Raw genomic sequence first — 14,502 nt, 5'->3', positions numbered from 1 at the left:
TGACACAGAAGAGAATGACATCTATCAAGTTTGGAGGTTTAGGACTACCAAATGCCTATGAGGTATGTTTCATGCCATTCAAAAAAAAATGCTCGTGCATATTGGATCCCACCAAAAATTTTTGGTGAATTGATGAGATGTTATAATACTGATATCTATAGACAATTATAGACGAGAAATACAACTACTAAAAAATCGATTTGAGGTACCTTCTTTTACATTGCAGGAGGCACCACTTTTCTAAAAGCGAGGTTATGCTTAGTAAGTTTTATATAGAAATTTATTACATGGTTATGCTTGGTATTTTTGGTAGCTTATTTAGAAATAATAGGATAGTCAATTAATCATAATCTTTTGGTAAGAAGTGAAAATTTGACTAACAAAATTAAAAATATACGAATCTTTAGACATTGCCCTCCTATCAATTTAATTTTAGTGTAACAAGACCATCTAAATAATGTTTAAAAATGGCACAAATATTAATACAACATCAGGGTAAATGACCATAAAAAAGAGAAAAATATAGAATAATAATTTAGGTCAAAGGGATCATAGTTTTAGGTCATTAACATCACTAATAATCTCTATTTAAAAATTTGTTTATGTAATTTAATAGTGATTAGTTTTGGTCCATATACTATATATGGTGAGTTGTAATTAGAGAATAAACATGTTGGTCAAAGATTTTGATAGGCCTATTACAATTATTTGATAATAATAATAATAATAATAATAATAATAATAATAATAATTTGCAACATTAGGGAATTTATTACATAGTTATGCTTGGTATTTTTGGTAGTTTATTTTTGCCATGTTGATTGATATTATGTAAAATGTATCATTTAAAAGATTATTGTGTATGGATGAATTTTTTGAACATATTCATATTTACAAAGAGGATAAGACTTAATAGGTTAATGAACACTTCCGAATGATAAAGGTAACTTACCTTCTTTCCTTGTAATTAGTCTTCTATAAATTAAAATGTGTAAAAAAGAATGACTTGATACCTTCTTTTATTGTAGGGTTGTACTTATTTTTGTCATATATCTTCTTAATTTTTGTATTATTGATACTTATAGTAGTTTACCAATCATTTCTATTCATTGTAAAAGATATTTCAAGAATGCATATTTCACGCTGAACAAGAATGACAGGATGCTATAGAAGCTGGTCTAACAGATCCACCACTTGTCTCTAAGAAAAATATATGGATTGAGATAGTGGGTGGAAAATGAAGAGGTAGGTATAAGACATGGGTGAGGTAAGGAACTCTTCCATGGCGCAACTCCGAATTAATGGGCCAACCACGACAACCAGCACCGATATTTTGGATCTTAGGGAACGGGTCACAACACTCTGAGCAGAAAATTAAACAACATGCTGCTAAATATAGAGAGTTTGAAGATCGCTACCAAAGGGAGAAAATGAAGTGGCAACAGACTGTTGAATCTTTGGGTGAGGATCTCAACACCAATAACTCACAAATGGACCAATTTAGTCGTCAACTCAACAACTTGATTGGGTATGTGAGGGTCATGAGTCCTAGTAGTTCTAGATCATGCGCCCCTCCCCCACCCTCCTTTTACTTTTCCAAACTCTAAGAGAAGCACAACTCTATGCAAACAATCCCCTCCTATTCCGCAACCACTAGGACAGCCACATGGTTCTTCTCAGATGAAGGATGATACCGACGATCCCAACGACTCAGTTAAAGACTATTTAGATGAGTACGAGTAAAGTTATTTACTTTACTTTGAATATTTTGTATTATTAATAGATTGCGATTTAGACGAATATAAGTCTAAATTTAGTTATTTATCTTGTCTTGAATCTTTATTTTAGAGGATTGTTTATTATATTGATAAGTTTGCAAACTTATCATCTAATATTTAGGATAAATTTTATTTCTATATTTAAAAGTATATTTGCCTCGTTATCTAATATTTAGTATAAATTTTATTTTTATATTTAAAAATTTATATGCATTAATTGTCTATTTTTTGAAATGAAAAAATTAATTAAAAAATATGACTATTAAAATCGACGATAATGTTATCGTTTTTTAATTTAAAAATAGACAGAAGAAAATAGCCGGCGACGATGTCGGTACTTTAATAATTAAATTGATAGTTAGTTTGTCAATTTTAATAAATCAAATATCGACACACTTGATGTCGATTTTACATAACATGGAGTTGCTTTTAGTAAATATGTAAAACTCTTAAATTCATATTATCGACAAAAGAGTTGTCAATTTTATTTAAAAAGTATTAACAGTCTGACAAGCCGTTGATTTTATTAGATTTTTAAATAATCGATACATTTAAAAGCGACATATCGCACTGTCAATTTTGCCGTTGATTTTTAATATTATCGACAGTTCAGTCATTGATTTTATCAGTATTTTTGTAGTGTATTTTGATATAAAACTTTATAATTATTTTTTTATGTATAATTTTGATAAAAAGTATAAACCATATTTAATAGATAAATAATATATATAATTGATAGTATTTTATACATAAATTATAATTTATTTATATAGAATTATATATTATATTTATATTATTTGAGTCAACTCGATTATAAATTTTGGGTGAGTAGAATGTTAGCTTAAAAAATAAATTATTAAAATCGATTTAAAATATAATTATTTATATCTCTCTTTTTATTAATTTGAACTTTTAAAAAAAATAGTGTCATAATATGATATTAAAATGTTTATAATCGAAAGATTTATAGTTTGATCCTTATTATTTTTTAAAAAATAATTAGTATAAGATAAAGAAAAAAACTATATATATATATTTAAATAAACCCAAAAAATTTGTATTTAAAAAGATGCGTTAAAAATATAATTATTTATATATTTTTTATCAACTTAAATTTAAAAAAAAGTAACATTATAACAAATTTAATTGTTAATGCATCTAGTCATAAATCTAGCTTAATTTTCATAAGTCAAAATTGAATGCAGATAAACTGAGGATAGCTCACTTCCCGTCCCTGGTGAAATCTAAAACGGGATTTAAATATGGATTTGATGTTTGACAAATGATATAATCATTTTATTCAATTAATTGACCGCTAGAAAAGGTGAAATTGTTTTTTAGATTCATTCAAGATTTGCACGTCTTTATTTGGAGGAAGTAATCCCTATACCGATGACAAATTTGCAAAAAGAGTAACATCTTATATTTAGTTTTTGTACGTAACCATAAAAATATGGTCCTAGGTGCAGTATTCCAATACGTCTTCTTTAATTTATTCATTCATCATAGTTAACTCAAGAATATTCAAGTATTTTCATATTATAATTAAATAGGTTTAACTTACTCTAAAAATGAATTAGTGCATTGAAATCATTTTCTAAGAGTTAAATTTTAAAATAGTATTTGATATTTACTGTTTATACCAAAAAGATTTTTGATATTTCAATTGTACTATAAACATCATCGAGATTAAAAAAGTTATACCATAATATTTTTTCGTTCCTTTCTATTAAATTACTCAAACGTGTGAATAACTTGGCACATATCCTTCTATATTGTACTAGACAAAATAATATCACTTTAATTTTGAGACTAAATACTTAATAAAATAACATCATTTAACCTTAATAAATTATAAAATATCTTATTCCCAACAAAAATATGTATGACTATTAAGTGGCCAATTTCAAAAGTGACTTTGGATTTTAACTCCATTTCCTAATCTTAAAAGTAAGTATAGATAAATAATTATTTGATTAATTGTCAATAACAATAGCAACTAGATTTTATGAAGCACGTTTGGAAGGAATTCCACCTACCCATTAAAAACTAAATAAATCACTCAACTGACATGAATCATTCTTCCTCCTACTAAATTAAGTTAGACAATCATATTATTTCTTGTTTCTAGCTAGTATGTATGTATGTTATATATGTTCTTTATACTTTACTATGTGTGGATTTATTCCTGAATTCAATTGCGTTTGATATTTCATCATCATGAAAGTAAAGGCGTGGATAAATCTTATAATTAAACGGTTGAAAAATTTTAGCAGCAAAGAGAGTTGTTAAAGCTAAGATACCAGAAATTTCATCTTGTATATATACTATTTTCTTTTGCAACAATTATGATTATCTCACGTTTGTTTCATCTGATGATATACTTTATTTCAAATTACAAGTTTTTTTTTTTTTGGGTAACTGTTTCAAATTACAAGTTTACTTTTAAACAGGAGGCTCCCATAAATTTGTGTATTAAAAAAGAGAGATGATTGCCATATTATTACACTGACATTATGACAATCGATGGGCTTATTGATCTTGGATCATATATTACTATATAATTAACTTAGATTAAAAAATTATTTTTCTGAGAAAATAAACGAATGGTATAATCATATATAAGAATTTAATTTTAATATAATGATAATATAAAATAATTTATACAATTATAATTTTATATATATATATATATATATATATATATATATATATATATATATATATATATATATATACTAACATCTGATTGTGAAGTTTTCTTGGTATTTATCAACGAATTACATGGTTCTAGTGTGAAAGTAATTGAATCACGTTGAAACTAGAAGACAAGAAGAGACTGGGAAAATAATTAAATAATAAATAAAAAAAAAATGATTAAGATTATGAAATAGTATAAAACCTTTGAGGAATTGGGAAAATGAGTCAACGAGTGGGACCCACGGAGCGTGCAGGCGTGCGAAGACAAATGGGACCCACTCCTCTCTCTTTCTGTTCTGTTCTCTTCTCTTGAGAGTCAGAGCCCTGAAAATGACCTTCTTTTTTTCTCTTTTATTACTTTTTTTTTAAATATTAAATACTATTCTGCCGTCTTAATCATTTCGTTTGCCTAATTCCCACCCCTAATGCACCCCATGGGAGAATTCTTTGCATCAATTTGATGTATTTTGTCACTTTTTAATTTAGATATAAAAATGAATAGTGTAGGACGTAGTTATAGAGTGTATGAATATTTTATGTAGTTATGGTGTTAAAAGTAAATTAGATTTTTTAATTTATGTTTAAAAAATTAAAAAATTTTGCAGCACATAAATTGAACTGTCTGATTTGTATTTTAGATAATTAAAAAAAATTAATATTAAAATTGGATCAACTTATTTTTGTTTTCAAAATAAAAAAATTTAAAAGTATAAATTAGATCTTTCAATTTTCTCTCTCACACAAATCAAACTATTCGATTTGTATTTTTAATTTTTTTTAATAAAAAAATTGAACAGTCCGTTTTCTTCATTTCATAGTTCAAAAAAAAACTGTTCTCACATTCATGTCTATCATCACCCACTTCTATAATTATGCACAACACATAAAATTTACGTATCCAAAAAAATGAGCAGTATTTTGTTTGAATATTTTTTTATTAAATAAAAACAGAGAATTAATTTTTAATTGATTAATATTAGGATTTAGATTTAAATTTAGAATTTAAATTTTAAAATTTTAAAAATATTAATATGAACTAAAAAATAATTAATTTTATAGTTGATTTTTTTATTTTATTATATTTTTTTGTTAAACATAATTATATTAATTAATATTTGGAATACAATTTATAAATTAACATGAAGAGTGATTTGTGTTTAAAATTAAATTAATTAATATAATTATATGTTCAAATGATTTATATATTCATGTTATATATATGCTACATATTATAGAGTAGAAATATAGCGGATTGAATCACATCGAATATGAGGATAGGATGCATTTCAAAATTTAAAAAATAAAACTTTTACTTCTAATTTTTCTTGAGGAATATACTATTTTTTTTTCCTTTTCTTTTCTTTTACTTAAAAAGTATTATTCAATATTATTTTTTAAATAATAAAATAAGCTAACCAATAACAAAAAAAGAAATAAGAAAATCTACCGAATAATATGTTACATCGAATTCACGAATATAATAGCTATATTAAGTATTTGATTTTATGTACTAACAGATCAAATTAGATTTAGATATGATATAAATTAAATCTTTTTTATCTTAAAATATGTAACTGCTTATTAATTTGATTCGATTGTGGATATTATTCATTTTGCGTTTTTGACACTCCGCCTTTACGATGTTATTATTGATAATAGAAATGATGGCAAAATTCCACACATTTACTCATTAGAATGAGTCCATAAAAAAATTTTCACATTTTATAAGATATGTTTCATTTTTTCTTCCAACCTAGCTATATGAGATTTCATAAGATAAAAGGCTTATAAAATTTTGAACTCTTCTACTTTAATAATTACTTTCTACTTTAAGACGATTTCATTCTTTGATATCGTGAAATTATATTATCTTTTTTCAGAAGTTAACATTCTCACAATATATAGCTTAGTACATGTTATTAACTCCTTATATATATCTAATTGAAGTACGTTAAAATTGTCGGAATATTCTTCCCAAACTGAGAACCAGTCACTCCCAAAGCCACCAAAATCTGTGTAACCCATAAACTACAACTATTTCAACAATGCAGCCCAAGTTGGCAATCCCATTAGTTGATGATGAAAATGAACTCTCCAAAAAGTTGAAGGCTCATCCCAGATTAAGACATATGATACACCACTTGCAATTGATTGATTACTTTCCAACATTTCAGCAAATCATCAATTAATATGAAGAATATAATGAAGTGGGAATGGTTGACAATAGAAGCAATGGTCAAAATTAAAAACATTGAAACATCCTTATCTATATAGATCCATCAAGACAAACATAATAAGAATCAACAATTAATTGACAAGTAGTGCACGTTCTGTATTTAATTTGTTGCATCACAAATTTTTGCACACATATTGTGTTCAAATTCGATGAGTAGTTGAAAATTAATTTGTCTTTGATGAATAGCAATAAGATCTGGAAAATTTGGTAAGACCCTTAGGCCTTAGCTTATTGGGAGCCACCATAGTGTATATGCTGTAACGTGGAAGTCACCAAATTATAGATGCCAAAATAAGGTGTTTCCTATGATTAACCGAATGATAATAGCTCCACTTATTAATCACTCATAAAATTCCAAATGAAGACAAGAAAACAATCTCCGACAAACCCACTAATAATTAACCTATATAGATATATAGTTCTAAAAACATTGCATATATGCATGAAAGTATAGCCTGTTTGGATGCATTGTTATTTGCTTTGTTTTGGCAATCATTAACAATTTATTATGTAAATTGTAATTTCCAACCGTTTGTGAACAACATATATGTGTTATTAAGAGGATTATTGTATTAGAGATATAATGATTTTTGTATTTTTTTATTAGTTTAAATTTGAAAGAAAAATAATTTTATGATATATTATCAGAATTTTTATAACTAAGAAGTTTAAAACTTGATTGTTATTAACACAAAAAAAAATTAGGATAAGACAAATAAAAAAAATTATGTAAAATTTATGCAAAAGTAAAAAAAAAAAACTAATTGAATGAGGTAGTGTATATTTATTGCAAGTATTTTTTTTAAAGACAGTTCATAGACTAAATTAAACTTTATCTAATTTTTTACTCAAATTTAGCGAATTAAACATTTGATGAAAGCCCTGCCAAAAACTATGTCATATAGATATTAGAAACTAAAATAGAAAATAAAAATAGAAAAATACAAACAATGTTATATAAATATTAAAAACTAAAATAGAAAAGAAAAATAGAGAAATGAGGTCATAATGAAGTAAGCATTAGGTGTGCAAAGTGACAATACAATGATGAAAGTAAGGCTAAAATATGTGTATATGTGAAGACACAAACTAGTGAGGAGTGACCTCCCCCACATGAATGAGTAAAGAAATAATGAGGATAAAAAGCCACACGAGTGAATCATATGAATAAGGAAGAAAAATGCCTAAAATGTTATCAAGTACAAATTAAATTTGTTACTTATTATATTAATTTATTTTTATTTTATACACGAATTAAAATACATTTTTCTGTTTTTGAATATGTCTGGATTTATAAAAAAAATAGAAAATATGTAGATTCCATTATTTTAATATATGAACCAATTTTTTTTTCTCGTCTCCAATTTATTATTTATTTTTATTATTTTTGAAATGAAGTACATGCTGAAACATGTTCGGTACTCTCTGTGAGTGTGTCACATTGATTGAGATTGGAGATAGAGAATAAGATTAAGCCATCAAAGCTCCTTTAATTGGTTGAGTCCAATTGTTCCATGTGTTTTTGTTACTCCGGCAACGTGTTTGACTTGTTTTTTCAACTCCAATATTTTATTTTATTTTTTATTATTTTAATTTTAACAAGTCAATCACAGAGTTTCAATTGGGGATAGTGTATTTGAAACACGCTTTGCTTTACACGCCAAAAGACTCATAACAATTATTATTTGGTTTACTTCTCAAACATCATCACCAATAATGTTTGTCTAACTATGTCTTTGTTAATTAACATCAATGAGATAATATCACTCACTTAATTAACCGCTGTGGAATAATTTGAAAGTGATGGATTTGATTAATTAAGTTATTAATCCTAGGTACGTTGGATGATTGAATGGGGTTTAATCATCCATGTTGTGGAAGATATTTTTCACATATAGATAACTATGTGAAATTGAATAGTTTTGATGTGATAGATTCTTGTTAGTGATGATCCAATAGATGATCTCAAAGTTTGGTAGTACTACTACTAATTGCTTAGTTACAAGTCAACGGTGTATAACCCTAGAACAGAAGTCAACTGATATAATTTTGGAGTTTGACTAACTTAGCGGTGAATATTTGGGGTTGCATATTGAATGGCTTACAATCAAAGCCTTTGACTTAAAACACCCAATAAGGATTTTGCAAATATAGCAATTTGCTCTTTCTTTTTTAAAAAATATAACATCAATCAGATATAAATAAATGACTGATTTAGTTCTCAAATAATTTTGTATTTTTTTTAAATAAATTAACCTCCGAAATATTAATACATTTGTGACAAAATGCATTTGTAAGACCACCAATTAGATCACATGCATTAGTTAGTGAATTTTGTCGCAAATTTATGATATTTTGGAGGTCATACACCTTTCTCTAATTTCTGGATTATTTTGTCAAATTAATTTTTTTAGAAAACCAAAATAATTATTTATTCCTTTTTCACGTATAAATTTATCATTTTTAATATTTAAACTTTTTCCTCTTTAAAATGGTTTGAGAATTAACTTAGGTTTTCTTAACTTTAAAAAATTCTTTTGATTTTTAAAACATTATTCGTTTTGAAAGCTAAATAATTACAATATTAAAAATAGTTTCTTTCACAAAACAAAAACTGTTGGTTTAAGTGCGTGGATTGATTAATTAATGGTCATACCCACACGTGGCATACCACAGAAGTAGTTTCTTTTCACTTCTAACCTATTTGAGAGAAGCCTAATATAATATAATACATTATTTTATTCATATTAAATCTTTGACAAATAATAAATTCATTTGAAAGTTGAAACTTAATTACTTCAATTTTAGTCATTCTCATGTCATTATCCTAAGCCAAAATAAATTATCTAACTAGAACAGTACAATGAACAAAAGCTATTTTCAACCCTCTTTAAGCCCTTTCATATACATTTTTACACACAAATAAAATTATCATGAAGTCAAAATGATCGATCAGGAACTAATTGTCTGGCCACCATTAAACTAGCTAGCTATTTTTATTAGTAGGTCATATCATAAATGGTGGAAACTTACGTGCAGTCGAATTCACGTGAAGTTGATACCTGAGAGCTGTTAGATGATGTGACTGATTTGACTAAATTTTCATCTAACAACTGACTCTGAGATATCAACTTTACGTAAAGTCGACTTCACCTGAATTTTCACCATCATAAATATACCTTCTAATAAAATAAATCTGAATACACCAACAATCGACTTAAATAAGATAAATAATATTTTTAATTATAAAAATTTTAAATAATAATAAATTTATTTATAAAAAAAATAAAACTATCATTGTATTTATCAAAAATATATTTTAGTTCACAAAATTATTCAATATCTAAAAATATATCTAAAATTTTTAAACTCTTCTTTCTACTCTAACTTAACCTTAACCTCACCTAACATAACTCAAATTTCCAATGATAATTTAATTTTATGCCATCTCCGAGACTCCAATTATTTTCAAACTTCTATTATTATCTCATTTGATCCCACAACTTCTTTTCTTCTCCTTTTACTACGACCACACTCAATCCTAAGTTGTGTTTGTGTTAGTTGAAATAAGATTTTGTATTTATAGGATCTGTTTTATTTTATTTATTTGATTATCTGAACATACATCAATAATGAAGCGGAGTTTCTGATAAAAAAAAAAAAAAAAAACTACTCATAATAATAATGATATATCTGAAAGGACTTCGTCCATCAAGTCAATATGATAATTTTATCCTAATATTTATATGATAAATGTTATGGTATCTATCATTTTATATCTAAGTTATTAAAAAAATAAATAAATAATATTTAATAAATTTTATATAATTTATTTTTTATTATAAATATTTAATTTTTTATTTAAAAAAAATTAGACAATTTAAACATCTTAACAAAAATATCATAGAACTCACCTATCTATATAATCTTTGGTTGCTAGACACCTTAAAAAAAAAATTTTGTTTGATTCTATCTTATTTTATGCAATATAATATTTGATACATATCAGAGGACCCAACAAATTTTAAATTCTTATAAAATATAAAGATAAGATATTATATATAAAATATAAAATTATTTTTAGATAAATTATAATAATATTTTAATATTTTATTAATATTAAAATATAAATTAATTTTTAAATTATTTTAAATAATTTTTTAATTATATAAAGTATTTAAAATAATTTTTTGTTTTAATAAATAATAATATATTATTTTTAAATTTATTTTAAAAATACATGTTAAGAATAAAATTGGTATGCTAACAAATGATAGTATTTAAGTGTGTCCAATTACGTTTGAAAATTTTTTATTTTTTATTAATATATGGTTAGATACAAAAAATATACATAAGACGAATGTCAATGAGTATCACATTCAAAATATATTCAATACGCCAACACGATTAGTTAACAAAGTGTCTGTACTTCCTAGAATATAATTTTATTAATTTGGGTGTATAATATTTAAATGGGTCCTTTAGTAACTATTTAAGTTGATCCAGTAATTATCTCAAATTGTTATGAAAATAAGGATTAGGGTTTGAGGAAAGAAGAAGAGTGAATAAAGAGAATGGTAGATAATTCTATTATTAATTGTGTACATTAGAGAATATGAGAGTGGCTATTTATAGCTGATGGGCTATTTATAGCCAAGGGTCCAACTCTTAGCTAAGAGTCCAACAATTCGCTAAGGCATCCACAATAAATATATTTATAACACTCCCCTTGGATATTCCTAGTAGTAATAATAGACTAGTGCCTCATTAAAAAACTTTACTAAAAAAAACATAGTGAAGAAAAAAGAGTACACTATTTGTAATATGTTAGGTAACTGCCTCGTTAAAAATCTTATTAGGAAAAACCTAAAGTGGGATAAAAATCATAGTTAAGGAAAAGAATACAGTCCGTATTACTCCCCCTGATAATTACATCACTTGATATCTCTTAGTCGGCGCATTCCTATTTTGTATACTACCTTCTCAAATGTTGAAGTAGGTAGTGCTTTAATGAACATATATGCTAAATTATCATTAGAACATATTTGTTGAACGTCTATATCACTACTTTGTTGAAGATCATGAGAGTAGAAGAACTTTAGTAAAGTGCAAAATTGTGTTCACAGACTGTTTTAAAATCTTGCAGTCTTAAGTGTATCCACTCATAATGAACTTTAGGTAATAGTAGTCTTTTTCGTGTTCATATCTCTCTTTTAAATTTGTCTATAGTTCTTGTGGATCTTTAATGGTCAAGTATTCTACTTTCAACCCCTCATGGAGGTGCTGACACAGAAAAATTAGTGCTTTAGCCTTATCTTCACTTGACGATTGTACCTCTTTTTTTATGGTTTCTCCAAATTTTTTGGATACCAAATGGATTTCAGTATCAAACATCCATTCTAAATAATTTTTGTCGGTTAAATCAAGAGTGGCAAATTCAAACTTTTACAAATTTAATATGATAGCTCTATAAATAAAAGCAAGTAAATAATTAAAAATAATAATATTAATAATACATATAAAAAGAAAGAAAAATAAGTAAAATAAATAAATAAATTTGTTTAAAAAAATTGATAAATTATATTATTCTTTTTAAGATAGTAAAAATAATTTAAATAAACTATTAAAACTATATATTTATTGTTAAAAATGTAAATAAAATTGTGATACTAGCACTACAGGTACTGTATCTTCACTTTAAAAAAATAATGTTTATCATTCACTTCGAAAAATGATTATGTTAATAATTAATTATTATTAATTTCGAAAAATAATTTTGTATATGATTAATTATCATCTACTTTAGGAAATGATATTAATATTAAATAAAATATTATATTTATATAAAAAATAAATAATGTAAATAAATCAAATAAAAATAATAATATAACAAATTAAATAAAAAAAGAAAAACTATCGAAAATAAAAGAAAAAACTGACCTACAAAACCGAGGAAAGAAAAAAAAATGGCTTACGTACATGATATTACATTATATGCATATATGAATTATTTATATGAATTTAAAACAAAAACATATGCATATATGGATTAAAATAAAAAAAAATATTTGTAAAAAAAATGATAAAATAATTATTTATGTGTGGTATATATATATAAAGAAACATACGTGAATGTATATATAAAAAAATTGACAATAATATTTAAGAAAAAGAGAGAAAATAAGGTGAGTAGTAAGAAAAATATAATTATTTAACCGTAGAGTAGAACTTAACAACTTGTGTTGATAACGTGTTATGAAAATAAGGATTGAACTTCGCTAAGAAGATAACGAAGAATCTTAACAATATATACAATGGGTTGATTTATTGGCCCATGGTAGATTAAAAAATAAAAAAATCTCCTAAATTCTAATAATAAAAAACTTTTATCTTCATTTTCAAATTTTAACTATTTTTTACTTACTACCGAATTTTCCAAAATATACGATAAAATAACCATTAAATTTCAAATTCAAATTTCAAATTTTCCGATTTTAAATTTCAAATTTTAACCTTGCAGCCCCACAGCCTGGCACCCATGTCTTTTCCACTCATGCTTTCCCTCCACGTGTCCATTGATGGATGTTCAGTTCAATAGGTTGACAGATGGTTATTGTAATTCTTACAAGGATGGTTAGTTTAAGTAAATATAATTAACAAATGTTAGATGTTCATTTTATTAGGTAGTCAGATGTTTATTTTAATAGGTATCTGGATGATTATTTGTCGGATTTAGATCTATCTCAGATTTTCCGAAAGCGACCTTCTCCTACCTAGATGACGCTGGCGAGGTTCAAACCACCATCATCTCTGACCTAACGAAGGGCAAAAAAGCCATCATTTTTGCCGTCCCGAGAGCCTTCACACCAACCTGCTTGCAAAAGCACGTCCAACAGTCAGCGGAGCTGAAGGTGAAAGGCGTGGACAGAATCGCGTGCGACGCATTTGTGATGAAGGTGTGGAAAAAATACCTCCTAAAACTTAACGATGAAGTTCTGTTACTTTCTGACGGTAACGGAACGTTCACGAAGGCCATTGGGTGCGAGTTGAATCTGAGCGCGGCTGCCAGAATCTAGGGGGTGCAGCATTTTACTGTTACTAGTTGCGTTGTAACTGGAAGTGGCCGCGGCGACGGAAAAGAAAGGAAGAACCTACCGAGATATCCGATACGCCAACGGAGAGACCACGTGCGGTTTTGGTCGGCCAGAACCAGGCGGCAGCAGTAGAACGGTCGGCCGGGAATTGCTATGACGTCAACGTCAGACACCAATGAGTGTGAAATTTTGATGAGATGTTGATTAACTGTACGTATTTAAACGTTTAATTGCCAATCCTAATTTTTTAAAATTTAAAATTTGAAATTAATAAAAAATTTAATTATTAATTATAATTTAATTTTCCTATTTTATTTTTATTGTACACATTGTATACTAAAATTATTATCTTCCAATACTTTCTCATAAGGATTAGAGTTTGAGAGAAGGGGAGAAAAAATAAAAAAAAATGATATGTAATTTTATTATTGACTATGTACATTAAAAAACATAAAAAAAATATTTATAGCCAAAATTTTAACTTTTAACTAAAAACCTAACTCCTCGTTAAAACATCCACAATAAATATATTTATAACACAAATATAAATATTAGGAATTCGAATTTTAACTCCATTGTTTAGCCGCATATTAAAACAAATAATGAAGCGAAGCGAAGCCAATTTCAAACTCTTCACTAATTACCCTTGTCCAAATAATTGGTTGAGAACAACAACTTGAACTTGATAATCAAC

At 26.1% G+C, this 14,502-nt stretch overlaps 1 protein-coding gene across 1 annotated transcript; it reads left to right on the top strand.

The window, feature by feature from the left end:
• Positions 1–13,292: 13,292 nt before the first annotated feature.
• LOC130945945 (peroxiredoxin-2E, chloroplastic-like) lies at positions 13,293–13,790 on the top strand. The gene is made up of 2 exons (XM_057874632.1): positions 13,293–13,347; positions 13,462–13,790. Exons 1-2 carry the CDS (start codon positions 13,293–13,295, stop codon positions 13,788–13,790), a joined length of 384 nt encoding a protein of 127 aa, XP_057730615.1.
• The last annotated feature ends 712 nt before the right edge of the window (positions 13,791–14,502 follow it).

The sequence above is a fragment of the Arachis stenosperma genome, chromosome 8 (assembly GCF_014773155.1).
Source record: "Arachis stenosperma cultivar V10309 chromosome 8, arast.V10309.gnm1.PFL2, whole genome shotgun sequence".
Classification (NCBI taxonomy): domain Eukaryota; kingdom Viridiplantae; phylum Streptophyta; class Magnoliopsida; order Fabales; family Fabaceae; genus Arachis; species Arachis stenosperma.
This window is presented reverse-complemented; position numbering and strand designations above follow the sequence as displayed.